This window comes from Leptonychotes weddellii, chromosome 3 (assembly GCF_054177405.1).
Source record: "Leptonychotes weddellii isolate Sample4059 chromosome 3, ASM5417740v2, whole genome shotgun sequence".
Taxonomy (NCBI): domain Eukaryota; kingdom Metazoa; phylum Chordata; class Mammalia; order Carnivora; family Phocidae; genus Leptonychotes; species Leptonychotes weddellii.
The window spans coordinates 134,346,422-134,361,736 of record NC_138371.1 but is presented as its reverse complement, the minus strand read 5'-3'; the positions used below and the strand labels follow the sequence as shown (position 1 = coordinate 134,361,736).

At 35.1% G+C, this 15,315-nt stretch overlaps 1 protein-coding gene across 5 annotated transcripts in view; it reads left to right on the top strand.

Moving 5' to 3' along the window:
- Positions 1-15,315, top strand: part of DIAPH3 (diaphanous related formin 3) — a 485,199-nt gene that overhangs the window by 216,533 nt on the left and 253,351 nt on the right. For all 5 annotated transcript variants that reach the window (XM_081815005.1, XM_081815002.1, XM_081815001.1 and 2 more), the window contains 2 exons: positions 2,300-2,394; positions 6,779-6,880. In XM_081815005.1, coding sequence (XP_081671131.1) covers positions 2,300-2,394; positions 6,779-6,880 — 197 coding nt within the window. The remainder of the gene's footprint in view (positions 1-2,299; positions 2,395-6,778; positions 6,881-15,315) is intronic.

Below are 15,315 nucleotides of genomic sequence, written 5' to 3'. Positions count from 1 at the left end.
GAATTCGGAGGGGTGGACGAACCATGAGAGACGATGGACTCTGAAAAACAAACTGAGGGTTCTAGAGGGGAGGGGGGTGGGAGGATGGGTTGGCCTGGTGGTGGGTATTGAGGAGTGCACGTTCTGCATGGAGCACTGGGTGTTGTGCACGAACAATGAATCATGGAACACTTCATCTAGAACTAATGATGTAATGTATGGGGATTAACATAAGAATAAAAAAAAAAGGAAAAAAAAAAGTATATATTTTTTCCTCTCAACGACTATATTATGCTTCAGAGTATTTATTCTTTGATCTTTGTATTTAATGTTATAATCTTTCCTATATTTCCATGTTGTATCCATAGACTAGGTTTCTTGAGTGAGATTTATTGCTTCTCAAAGGAAATTAATAATTTCAAAGATTGCTTAATCTTACTAAATTTACAATTCAGGTATGTTTTAACAATTTGCCTTTTCAGTTTGCTTACTCCTAAGGTTTAACATATTACATATTTTTTTTTTGTCTTTTTTCCCTTTTATTTAAGGCTACGTACATTTTGCTCATTTTCTTTCTTAGATCTCAGGAAATTCTAAATGAAGAAAAAACAAATGCATTCAATCTTGACGCAGATTTATCCCCTCAGCTTCCTTGCTTTTTAATTGTTTTGGTGCTTTTTTTTTTTTAAGATTTTATTTATTTATTTGAGAGGGGGGGGGAGCGGGAGAGGGAGAAGCAGACTCCCTGCTGAGCAGGGAGCCCGATGTGGGACTCGATCCCGGGACTCCAGGATCATGACCTGAGCCGAAGGCAGTCGCTTAACCAACTGAGCCACCCAGGCGCCCTGTTTTGGTGCTTTGATGGTGTTTCCCTTTTATGGTGTCAGATATCAGTCTTTTCATATATTTTCCATCAACTTTTATGATTAAGATATTCTCTTACCGTAAAGGAGCTAAATGGACATGTGAAATTTCTTTTAGTATTTGTTTTTGTTAATATTTACATTTAATTCTACAATCATATACAACTTGTTTTGTACATGATTTATGGATTTAGATCTTCTCTTCCCATTAATTACTTATGATTTTTTTGAGATCATATATTTTTGTGCTTTTTAGTGTCCACTATGGGGTTATCCTCTTATAATTTCATTAATCTCTGTTGCAATAGCATTTATATCATTCATTCCATCTTGTTGGGATATTAAGGATTATACCCATCCATAATTTCTAGCACTGTTATCCCATATTTATGACTATTTGAGTTCAGAAATGTGTCCGTGAAGCTGGTGATGAGAACACAGATGGTGCCCTTGTTGCTTATTTGTAGATGATCTATGGAATCCTCAGGTATATGGAACACAGCTTTCAGGAAAGAAGTAGATCATGTTTTCTCAATCTTGTAAAAAATGCTGTTTTTCTATGAAAATGCCTACAGACAACATGACATAAGTTTAGCATCTAAATTAGTGGGCTAGTGGTAGCAAATTCTGAGTATGTTCAAGAAGTGACATCTGTCACTGAAGAAGAGACATTAATAGTAGAATAAGGGAGGAAATAGCAAAAGCCTTGAATCTAATACTGTGAAAATATCCTTATTTACCTCAATAGCTTTTGAGAAGATCGTTGTGTTTTAATATTAGATATATGAGGTATTACAAAAAAATGTAAATGTTGAAATTCTTAGTAATTCTATCCAATCTATATTGGATATATTATCCAGTCTAATCTATTTGGATAGCTTTTCAGGAAAATTTGTTTTCTAATATTGGATATTCAAGCTTTAGTTACATGCAGAGGCTATTTTTCTGGGATATTGTCTATAATATTTTGAAACAGGGAAGTGCTATTATAACTTAAAATAGTGTTAATGCACTACTTAGCAGTTTTCTTAAAATATTTTTTGTGAACTACTTAGTAGGGCTGGAAGATATTATACAAGCTAAAAACACACGTTTAGACAAATATTACATGTGCATCTTGGAGTTTCATGGTTCTTTTTATTACAATGTGATATTTTTATGGCATACCAAATATATTTCAGGTTTTTTTTTAAATCACATGAAAATTGGCACCATTCCGTGATAGGCTAATGATTAAGCATTAAAAATCAACCTTGTAACCAGCATAATAATAAAGGACTGTTGCTTAAATAGTAGTTCTAAAGCTAGAATAGAAAAAGTGCTAATGAACCTTTCCCCCATTGTAATTACATTCAGTGTTTAAAGTTTCTCATTTTATGGATTATTTTTTATAGAGAACTACTTCTCAAATTATTTTCTTCACTTACTCATCATGAACCTCTCCCTCCTCCTTTTAGCAATCTTCCTGAGCTCTTTTCGGGTGCCATATGAGGAAATCAAAATGATGATACTGGAAGTGGATGAAACACAGTTGGCAGAGTCTATGATTCAGGTAAATAAACTGGCAGAGAGCTTAAATTCCAATATTTCATTGCAAGCTTCTCATTAAATAGAAATCTGTAAGTGAAGCAAAATTCTTAAACCAAATCATTCAACTGGAAAATCATTGCTGCATAATTAGTTTTAGCATAACTTCTGCTTTGCCAGGAGATAAAACTCTGCATCTTCTCTTAACTGCAAACCAAATATAACGCTATCAAAATGATTACATTTCAATTATTTTAAATGACTGTTTCTGAAAGGCGAATTGTTTAATTTTGTATATATGTTTTTGTTTTGGTTACAGTTAAGATTAGTAATATGTTAATTAAAATTTATTTGTATAATCCTTTTAGAATATGTTTTTCTTAGACTTTTGTCTTATAAAGTCATATTATGATTTGATATAGAAGACAGAGGGTAACTTTATTTAAAGTTACCTTTTATTAACAACCCTTCCTTGAGTCATTTGTGTTCCTACGAGTACTAGAAATTGTGGGCATAGCATTCTGAATTCATTCAGGTGGCTGCGAGGTTTTTTAAATGGTTTTTACCCACAGTAGTACTTAAGGAATGCTAGTGTGGTACCAGAGTTGCTTGCTGAAATCCACATAAGGCATCAATAGTGCATATCTTGATAAAATGTAAAGTCGGCGAATCAAACCACAAATCATATAGTGAGAGAATAATATCTTCTGTTTACTATTTTCATTCTTAAAATGGATGTACTTAGAAAAAGGATTTTTTTAGCAATAAAAAGAAACCAGAGATTATTTGTTAGTGTCAACACATGCTTAAAATTATTTTAGACGTTTAATCCATCAGTTGATGGTATCTTTAGCAGCCTTTGGTTTTGCCTCTCCGACCTTGTCTTCCCAATATTGTTGTGACATAATCCCAGTAGGAGTTCGCGTTGTGAGTTGCTGAGACACTCAAACAATGTAATCCAGTAACTTTTGAAGTCTTCATTCTCTAGCACTTTCTTTTTACTAGATTTTTGTCTTTGTGACTGTTGATTATAAATGTGCTTGTTATTGGGAGTAGACTTCAAGTTCCTTAGAGAAAATATTTCTACTTAATACATATGGGTATTTTTCCTAATGCATTTGTTGAGTATTTACAGAGTAGCTTTTAACTTGATTACATGAATGTGTTGGATGTTCAGGTGGCTCTTGGACAGAGATGGGGGAAGAATTTGGATTTTTTAAATTCATGTCCAAAGATCATCCAGTTCCGTAAAATTTCTTAATATATTAGTTTTCTATTGCTGCTGTAACAGTTTACCACAACTTTAGTTGCTGAAAATAACACAGATGTATCAGCCTACATTTCTATTGAACAGAAATCTGGCGTGTGTCTTACCATGCTAAAGTCAAGGTGTTGGCAGGCTTGCATTCTTTTCTATAGGATTTAGAAAAAAATCTTTGTCTTTTCCTGGCTCCTCATGGCTGCCCACATTCCTTGGCTTGGGACACGTTTCTTCAACTTTGAAGCAATGTTGCCTCTCTTCTCTTTGTCTTTTCCTGGCTCCTCATGGCTGCCCACATTCCTTGGCTTGGGACACGTTTCTTCAACTTTGAAGCAATGTTGCCTCTTTTCTTTCTTTCATAATTACATCTCCCTCTCGCTCCATTGTTCTCTCTCCCTCTTCCACTTTTAAGAACCTTTGTGGTTACGTTCAGCAGTTCAGATAATCCAGAAAAATTTTCCTATTTTAAGGTCAGCTGATAACAACCCTGATTACCCTTTGCCATGTAATCTAGTATTTCCACAAGTTCTTGGGATTAGGTGTGGACATCTTGGGGGATGTGGTTTAGGTCATCTTTTGCCTACCACACCTACTAAATATAAAACAAGTTTTAGGAGTTTAAAATCTAAAGACTTAGTTTGAACTTTTATAGATTGATTAAAAAATAAGACTTTCATGCTCTTTGAAGTCTTATTTTAATTTTAAAAATATATTCCTTTTTTTTTTTTAAAGATTTTATTTATTTATTTGAGAGAGAGAGAATGAGAGACAGAGAGCACGAGAGGGAAGAGGGCAGAGGGAGAAGCAGACCCCCTGCTGAGCAGGGAGCCCTATGCGGGACTCGATCCCGGGACTCCAGGATCATGACCTGAGCCGAAGGCAGTCGCTTAACCAACTGAGCCACCCAGGCGCCCTAAAAATATATTCCTAATTGTAAAGTGAAGCACTGCCAATTTTGAACACGGCATGGAAAAAAAACATTACTTGATAATAATCACCATTTTGGTAAGCTCTGTTCACAGTCATAACTTTATTTTGGCGTATCTTGTTACGTATTCATATATAACCAGATATCAGTAGTATGCTGTTTTTGATGTCAGCTCTCTGCCTCATTCTTTACCCACTTGCCTTCATTTGTCTTCTAGTAATTAATTCGTTTAGTATATATTTTATTATACCCACCATGTGCAGGGCATGATGTCAGGCTCTATTAGGCATGGATTTTACCTTTTTGGAATTTCTAGTTTGGCAAGGGAAATGACATTTACCTATATAATTACAAGATAAACATGACTGGATCAAGAGTTTATTTATTTATTTATTTATTTATTTAGAATTAGAGGGTGTGTTAGGGGAGCGCTGTGCCATGTGTGGAGGTGAGGGTATTTACATGTGTGCATGTGTGGAGGTGAGCATTCTGCAGGGTTGGATACAGTATGGATGTAGAAAAGGCAGTAGCGCTGTGTGAGTAATGTAGCAGGGGTCAGTTATTCTGGCCCTAATAATTCCCTGTGCCATGAGGGAAGAGTTGGGGGCAGGTGGCAACTGCAAAGAGTTTAGTTTGATAGGACCTTAGAATTTGTGAAAGGATGGTGAATTTGGTAAAGGGAGGGACAAGGGAAATTTGGGCCTATATTCTTACAAATCATAGTAGTTTCATTACTTTACAAAGTAAAACTAAGCAAGTGAAAAATTAATAAATTCATGATAAAAGATTAATTATATGTTAACTACAGATATTTAAGGGGATTTGATGGTCATCTAAAAGGATACTGAAGAAATTCAGAGGCCTGATTAGTAAATAACTCACATAATCCAGCTGTCAGCTAGAATAGTTGAAAGAAACATAAATAACCAGGTCTTTGGGCCTCAGGCAATTTTAATAAGAGAAATTTCTATTTATATGGAAAAATCCTCTATTGCTTTTATTCAGTTGGTAGTATTAACAGTGAATTCTTTTTTAGGGATTATCTTAAATTGCCCCTTTTTTTGTTTGTTTTTGGCCAGTCAACCAAGTTTTTGTCCAAAGGTACACAGTGAGTCCAAAAACTTGTTCTTTGATCTAACTACTTTGATATATAACATTCTCTAACATTATTTTTAACTAATGACACGTTTGGGGGAGTTTTTCCCCATAAATATATATAGCATGATGTAGGCTTAATTATAACTTGTACTTGACTTTGGGCTTGTACAGAGTATACTGACGCTATTATCTGGAGTTGTGAGCACCAACCACTCTGTTTCTTAACTTTAATATCAGGACACTAATTTGTTTATAACACTATTATAGTCAATTATATTTTGATACAGAGGATCTGTATAGACTTTGTCCCCAGGATTGTGTAATCATTAAAATTCTAACAGGGAAGACAATTTGTGTGTTTATTTGGTCTTTCTCCATTGGGAGTGTTTCTCTTGTCTAAATGTGTGGCATGGGAAAGGCCATGGATAAAAGGAGCCAGAATAACCGAGAACCTGTGGTTTCTGGACTGCAGGTGATAAAGGCCAAAGGCCATGGGCACTTAAGTTCCTAAAGGTTATCTCTATAAGCTTTTTATCTGCAAAGTATATCATTCTGTGTCTTCAGTGTCTTTTCAAGTTTTCTTTCCCATCAGGAAAGTTAGTCTTTGTTTTAGAGATACTTTAATTTTTATTATTAAAACTGTAAATCATGTTCATTAAATCTTGCAAGCACTTTCATTAAAATTCCCCGAATTTCATTTCTTTCTCTTGCCTTTTAGTAGCAATATGATAATTTCTTTTATCCCCTCGAATGAAGTGTTAAAATGTTTGGCTTTGACTGAAATTTCTGACGTTTAATTCCCTAAAGCTGAACTGTGATTGATCACATTTACCCAGGTGAGAAAGCTGTTCCTTTGGTGTAGGTTGAGTTTCTCTTTCTCAGTTTTATAGTTAATCAAGTGGCGCTTGATTTGAATATATAACTCTAGAGAGAAGAGAGGAAAATTGACTGCTTTCCAGATGCAGAGAATGTAGTGTAAGGCTGAGTACAAGGCTGAGGTTACCTAATAAAAGTAAAGATTGACTTTTTCAGTGGTTTCTTTCCCATAGTTGATTAATAAATCTTTCTAGATTTCAAGAAGCACATTTAGTGAAGATATTTTCTTGTGGTTTTACTTTTTAGAACCTAATAAAGCATCTTCCTGATCAAGAACAACTAAGTTCATTGTCTCAGTTCAAGAGTGACTATAACAACCTATGTGAACCTGAGCAGTTTGCTGTTGTGGTAAGTACCATCCATCTCTCAGCATTAGCTCTCCTGGGTGGGGATTTTTATACTGTGCCACACAGGAAAGAACTGTCAGACCTCTTCACATCAGGATTGTTTTATAAACCTTTAATGTCCATCTTGTCTTTTTTTTTTAACCTAAGGATATTTATGGAAAATTATCTTGATTTCAAATATATATACTGAAACTATAGCCTTAAAGAAAGTCCAAGGAGTTTTTTGAAGTATAAACTTGATTGTTTTGCATGTGTTCTCTATTTCATGTCAAAATGTAAGATGAAAACTGCACTCCTATGGCAGGCGGGTATATTTATGATTTATTCTGGAGCTACGTATTCCAACATACTGCAAGAGTAGCTTCAGTTTCTTGTTCTATCGCTCACCTCTGTTCATCTCCTGTTTTAGACTGTGGAATTAGAAATACAGTCTCCTCCTTGGCAATGAGGATGAAAAGTGAATACCTTTTTAAAAAAAATCTCTGAGACCCCTTGATAATCATCTTGTTCCAGCCTCCTATCTTATAGAAGTTGGGGTCAGAAGAGGTGAAAATACGTGCCAATGTTACATATTAGCTGAGTTGCAACTTAAAATTATAATTTTATCAACCTTTCTTTCTTCTCTTCTTTTTTCCTATCATTAAATTATCATTTTGAGGTTGGTTACATTCAGTCATTATGACAATACTTTAGTGTTTCATTTCTTTTTATTTTTTTTTTTAAGATTTTATTTAGGAGAGAGAGAGCGAGAGAGAGAAACAAGCAGGGGGAGGGGCAGAGGCAGAGGGAGAAAGAGACTCTCCACTGATTGGGGAGTCTGACCTGGGGCTCGATCCCAGGACCCTGGGATCATAACCTGAGCTGAAGGCAGATGCTTAACTGACTGAGCCACCCAGGCGCCCCCATTTTTTTTATATGTAAGATTATTTTTTTCCCTGTTATCTTCAGTTCTATTACCAACCTCCAGGGATATGATGGAATTGTATTTGATATAATTTTGAAAATTTGGGTTGGCTAACTAAAGGACTGTCTGCATACCATATTTTGCATGTTGTAGGCATTTGCTCTTAAACTACTTCCTGTTTCTTCACAAACCAATTCTCCTCGCCCCTCTCCACAGCGCCTGCCCCCTTCCTGAGTTCACAAAACGCTGATTAGAACACAGAAGTGGGAGGGGGAAGCAGGGTTTTTCCTATTTATAGTCTTATAAGTTTGATTATAAAACCTTTTAACTGATTTTCTTTACAAAAATGTTATTCATTTTTTTTTAGCCCAATTCTCCAGGGTATCATGTTCTCTTCTCTTTTTCACTTTCTTCTGTATTTCTTTGTTTGCTTTATATTCTTTTACCTGATCACGTTGTCTTTCTTTTGATCCCTATTTGATGCTCTACCTGCACTGTCTTCCATTGGGAATAAGTGAGTAAGGGAGAATTTGCATTAAATTTTTAACCACAGACTTTTTTGCCCATCTTTTTTTTGACTCTTGAAGACTACAAAATGTAAAATTACAGTTTTAAAATATTTCCCATTCACATTAAATCTGAAACACATACAAGCTTATGTTAAAATGCCTATTTAGCAAGTAACTTTTTACATTGTACATAATCACAGAAAAAATGTAAAACGCTTGCCATGTTTTAGTGATTTTCACAGAAGAATGAGTTCAAACTTGCAATTATTTTAGTGTATTTAAAATAGCCAGGTTATGTCCTCCTTCGAAAATCTGGAGTTCACATCAAAGAGCCATGATTTATAAGTGGTGTTATTGTAGGGGTCAGAAAGTTAAAACAATTATACTTCCAGATACTAGTGCTAGAGGTTATAGTTTTGATTTTAAGACAGAGATGGACCACTTCCATTTCAGGACATGTCAACTCAAACTTGACCTTGAATCTTGACATTCCATGCCAGGTCATACCTGACTGCAAATGGAATTTAATGTAGAAAGAGTAATGCTATTGAAAAACATCTGCTGTAGACAGTATGAACAGTGCTTTATCATATGTTGATTGTGAATATTCTTGAACACATTTTTATAAGTTCTAGTTTGTGTGGTACTGACATTTTAAGACATAATTGCTTTCGTGAAGAAAGGAGAAAGAAAGTTGAGGAAAATACAGTGTGTGTGTATGTGTGTGTGTATATATATATTTTTTGTCAAATAGTAATATTCTTCAACTTTACCTTCTTCCCTTGCAACTTTTCACCATTCCCAATCTGTCTTCCTCTACCTCTCAGACACCTACCCCCACCAAAAAAAGAGGGGGAAACCTACTTAAAGTTCTAAACAATACTTGAGAATTACCAACAAATATGATGGACAAAAATTATAGAGCAGTGTGGAATGCCTGAAGTTTTTTGTTCTTTCTGGAATAAACGCTCAATATTAAGTTTCTTTAAAAAGTGGTATGTTTTCAGTTTATCAAGATTATATAAGATGATTTCGTAGTTTTAGGAAACTGATTATAATTATCATGTGTATTTCTGTGATTTCCATTATACTGTTTCATTTTTAAAGTAATAAACTTAATTATGTTTGTATCAAAGATGGGCTATTACCTTGAGGTAAGCTAAACTGCAGATTCCTACATTACTTTGATCTTTTAGAAAAACATTTACTTATTGACTAAACTTAGATTTAAAGTACTAATCATTTCTACCTAAAAACCATTAATGTATCATAGACAAGGAATAGGCAAGGGTTAGGGTAGCCTTTGCACCCCCAAATGAGGCCAACATTTGCTTTTTCATTTTCACCCAAGAGAGACTTACTTTTAGCTCTGTATCGTATTCCAGTTCTGTAACCTGATAGTGATTTCTATACTGTTTTCATTTTAACAAAAATCAATTAAGGGTAGCTCAGCCCGTTAGGCATCCAACTCTTGGTTATGGTCTCGGGGTCATGAGATCAAGTGCCACATCAGGCTTCGCATTGGGTGTGGAGCCTGTTTAAGATTCTCTTTCTCCCTACCCCCTTCTTGCTCTCTCGCTCCACTAAAAAAAAAAAAAAAAAAAAAAAAAAACCGTTAAAACTCTATAGTTAAATTATTTGCCAGTTTAACTTTTTCTTTCATCCAGTTATATAAATTTACTAGTTTGATTCATGTGAATTACAGATTTCTCAGAAAAGATGTGTTCCATTTCAACAAACATCAAAATTTGATACGATAGTCACTATAGTTGTTTGCATTATATAATCAACCTTAATTCCACTAAAGAATTTTGTAAAACAATAAACAAAAAGCAACTCCACCAGGACACTGGCATTTGTTTACATTATTTTCTCTTTGATAGAAAGGCAGTGTGCGAAAGTGACACATTCAAAATGCTAGTAACCAATGTCCATTGAAGACCAATTTGAATATATAAGACATAACATGTAAATTAGAAATGTTTTACTTTTGTCATGTATTACTTAGATACAACGTTTTAGAACACTATATGCTATATAGAGTGTGTTATACAAATAGACTATTGAGAAATACTATGCCAATATTCATTGGATTGTATGTCCCTGAAGTTTTCTTTCTTTTTTTTATATTTTATTTTTTTAATTTAAATTCAGTCAGTTAACATTAATGTGTATTATTGGTTTCAGAGGTAGAGGTCAGTGATTCATCAGTCTTATATAATACCCAGTGCTCATCACATCACGTGCCCTCCTTAATGTCCATCACCCAGTTAGTTAGCCCATCTCCCAGCCCGCACCCCTCCCCGCCCAAGCAACACTCTTTCCTGTGATTAAGAGTCACTTATGGTTTGTCTCTCTCTGATTTCGTCTTGTTTTATGTTTCCCCTATGGTCCTCTGTTTTGTTTCTTAAATTCCACTTGAGTGAGATCATATAATTGTCTTTTTCTGATTGACTTTGATATGTGTGTATTCTTTCCAGGTTTTCTATAATATAGTATTTCATATGCACTTTATTTCTCCCTTGAAATTGGAAACAAAATTTTTTAATGCAGATACTATCACTATTCAAAAAAAAAGTTTTTAATGCATGAATACTAGATACAGGTACTTTTATGCCTTGAAGGGTGTAGTCATTCATCTGTTACTTTTAATAATTCAGAGTCTTGAGGTACCTTCTTGAACTAATTCTCCCTGCAATCTTTATGACTTGGACCTTGGCCAGCTGAGCAGGACAGTTGTTAGGTGTTCTGGGGCTGGTCCTGTCTGTGCTCTGTAGTCTAGTTGTGATGGTGTCATTGGTGGTGGTTGGTGGCCTGGTACCTTTTGGAATTGATCCTCTGGTGCTGTGCATCCAGGGTCTAATGGTTTAATGATACTATTAAGTTGTTTCTGTAGCTGAGTAGAGTATACTTATATGTCCTATGTTTTCTGGGAGATTTCGACAAATGAAAGATAATATCCCTTCAAAAATGTGAAACCGTTATCATTTAATACTGAGAGACTAAAGGTTCTAGTCAAATGGTATTTTAAAGGAGTGCTCCGGGCGGTGGTCTATCTCTGTATCTTTTTGTGTGACTTGAATGAGACCATTTGCATGCTGATTTTATTTGTTGGTTTAGGTTCTGGGCAGAGGACATTGAATACTAACTGTGCCTCATTTGAAATATTCTTTTTTCCTGGACAGTTCAGGACTCTTTTTATTGTTGAGAAATCAGTTTATATTTGGTAGGCCCTCTCCTCATGCTTTATTCAACTTTATTTTCTATCAATAAGTGAAGAAGTGAAAATATACCTGCCTCTTTTCTTGGATTCCTTCCTTCCCTCTTCAGCTCTAACACCTCCTCACTTATCCTCCCTAAATATTGCCTACTTATCAAACCTGATTTTAGTTGTATGACTATTTTTTTTTATATTTGCAGTTTCTTTGATCAGTAAACCATTAGGTAAAATCACTGTTCTCACAGTATCATGATTTAACTGTGGGAGAAATGAGACATGTGAATAGTCAGTGGGATCAGAAGATGAGCTGAAGTTTGGAAAAATGCCTAAAAATTTGCATTAGAAACTTGGTGCAGTAGACTTTCTTTGATTAAAAATTCTAAGTTTTTGAGTATTTGTCTCCACATTATTTAATTCTGTTAAGCTGCCTGTTCTTCAAAGGGATTAAAACATTTATAGGAAGGCTGAATTGAACAAATGTCCTGTTTGTGTTCTGTATTTTGAGCTGCCACCATTTGGTGTCACTATAGGGCAGGGCTTTTAAACTTTGTGCCTGAGAGACCTCCATTGTTTTGTTTTTTGTTTTGTTTTGTTTTTTTAAATCAAAGACTGTTGTAGGAAGTTTATGCATATTTCCTTGAATAAAAAATGCCTGTTTTAAAATAAACCCTAATATTCTTGTAAAACATTCAAATAATGTATAAAAATATTGAATACAATGTGGAAGTTCCTTGTATCTCACTAGCTCAGTGCATCCCATACAAATTATTTTTAACATTTTGTTGGACTTCCAAACCTATTTCTTTGTATTCACAAATATATGCGTGTTCATATGAGCATTTAGAAAAAATATATTGTTCAGAAACTTTTTCATTGTAAAAAAATATATGTTGGAGATAGTTAATTTTCATGATGTACTGGTTTTAAATTTTTTTTTAAGGTTTTATTTATTTGTCAGAGAGAGAGCACAAGCAGGGAGAATGGCAGGCAGAGGGAGAAGCAGGCTCCCCACTGAGCAAGGATCCCAATGCAGGACTCGGTCCAGGACTCTGGGATCATGACCTGAGCCGAAGGCAGACGCTTACCCGACAGAGCCACCTTAGTGTCCCTGGTTTTAAATTCTTTAATGGTATTTTATGGTCTTTAGTGTGACTTTTTCTTTTAACTATTCCTCTAAAGAAGGATGGTTAGTTGGAGGGTTTTAAAATAATTTTGTACACATCTTCATGTATGTACTTGGATATACTATTCAGAAATATTATGTCAGTACCCATTAAATTGTATGTCCCCAGGATTTTTTAAAAGAGTAATTCTGCATTCATCTTTATATATGCATTTGAAGGCCGTGTATCTTAGATGTTGTGAGTATGGACTCTGGGTTTCAATCCTAGACCAGCCGTATTAGCTGTGTGCTCTTGGGTAGTTACTTATGTTTCTGTACCTCAATTTTCTTATTTGTGAAATGGGACTATATTATTTCCTTGTGCTGCCATAACAACTTACCTACAAACTTAGTGACTTCAAACAACAGAAGTTTATTGTCTAATAATTCCGGAGGTCAGAAGTCCAAAATGGGTCTTCAGGGCTGCATTCCTTCTGAAGGCTATAGAAGAATATTTGTTTCCTTTTTCCAGCTTCTGGAGGCTGCTCACATTCGTTGGCTCATGGTCCAGCGTCATTGTGGCTTTTGTCATCACATCTCCTCTGAACCTCTCCTCTCCTTTTATAAGAGTCTGTGATTATATTGGGCCTACTTGGATAACCCATGATAATCTACCCCTCTAAATATCCCTAATTTAATCACATCTGCAAAGTCCCTTTGACATGTAAAATAATGTATTCAGAAGTGTTAGTGATTAGTGGTTATATTTAAGGGATCATTATTCTACCAATCACACGGGCAGTAATAGTGCCTACCTCCATTATGATGTTCTGTGTATTAAAAACGATATGGTGAATATGTGTAAATCCTCTTACAATGATAAACTCTTTATAAAGGTTAGCTTTCTTATTATTTTTTTAGGAAAGAGTCCCAGAATTTCATTTGCTAGGTTAAAGGTATTTTTTATCTTGAGAGTATTGCTAAATTACTTTTCCAAGATATGTGTGTCAATGTATACTTTTAGGAACAATATATGTGTGCTTTTTTTTTTTTTTCTGGTATAGTCACTGATAATATTATCTTTTTTCACTTGTTTTTATGTATTTTACTTTATGTTTCTTGGTTATGAGATGATATTAAAGCAGTTATTATATATTATTTTTCTTCTTAGAACTGCTTATCTTTTTTCTTTTTTTCTTCTAGCTTGTAGGATCTTACATAATCTTTTTGTTACTCCTTTATGAATATTTGCAGTTTTTCTTTTTTCTTTTTTTTAAGATTTTATTTATTTATTTGAGAGAGAGAATGAGATAGAGCATGAGAGGGGGGAGGGTCAGAGGGAGAAGCAGACTCCCTGCTGAGCAGGGAGCCCGATGTGGGACTCGATCCCAGGACTCCAGGATCATGACCTGAGCCGAAGGCAGTCGCTTAACCAACTGAGCCACCCAGGCACCCTATTTGCAGTTTTTCTTAATGCTTCTCACTTGTCTCTTTGCTTTTATTTATGATGTCTGGTTTTTTTTGTTTTTTTTTTTTTTTTTAGCATTTTTGAAGTTTGGTTTTAAAAGTGAGTTGAGATAAAGAAGACCTATGTTACTCACTTAAAGATAGGAATGTATTCTGGGTATACAGACAAGCATGGTTCTTTGTATATAACAGGAGCATGATTCCTTGTTTATAATAGGACCAGTTGATTCAGTCTTTAGTTTTATTGCAGGGAAGATCTGTAAAGATGTAAAATAAGTGTGAAATACCACAGAATATCCTTCACTGCCTCCCTAAAATCCTTCAGTTGCTTCCCGTAGCTCTTACATGGATGTCTACAGTTCTTCGAATAGCATTAGGCCTTAAAAAAAAAAAATCTTTGAAGTATAATTGACATACAACAAAATGCATATATTTAAAATTTGTAGAATTTGATTAATTTTGACATGTATGAATATACTCTTGAAACCATCACCGTAATCAAGATAACGAGCATACCCATCAGCCCCAAATATTTCCTCAGGTCTTTCTAGAAGCCCCTCCTTCCCATCCACCAAGAACTCGGTCTTTAATGAAGCATTCCTGCCTCCCCTCCCTCCTCTAGTCTTAGTTTTCCCCTATCCCTTGTCTTTCCTTAACTTGCTGAGCTCTGAAGGCACCATACTTAGGCCAGTTGGTATGCTTCCTTTCCCCTTCCTTTCCACTTTGAGGAAGACTTCTCTGGAATACTTTCCCTACAAGATTCAGTATCCCTCCTCTTTGTTACTGTACTATCCTGTGCATATCTCCAAATGGCTGTTATTCCCCTAGCATGTAAGTGTTCTTTTACACCAGACAGTCTTCATTTATGCTTAGAATTTTCTGTAGGCTGAAGTAGCTCATGTTCATCTTCTTATTTCTAACACATAGTGTATCTTCCAGCACATGGTGACCACATGGTATTAGCTAAATGAATATATGAAATAAAGAAGAGATGAACAGAAAGGAGGGAAAATATATGGTAAGAACAATAAGATAAGGGCGCCTGGGTGGCTCAGTTGGTTAAGCGACTGCCTTCGGCTCAGGTCATGATCCTGGAGTCCTGGGATCGAGTCCCGCATCGGGCTCCCTGCTCGGCAGGGAGTCTGCTTCTCCCTCTGGCCCTCCCCCCTCTCATGTGCTCTCTCTCATTCTCTCTCTCTCAAATAAATAAATAAAATCTTTAAAAAAAAAAAAA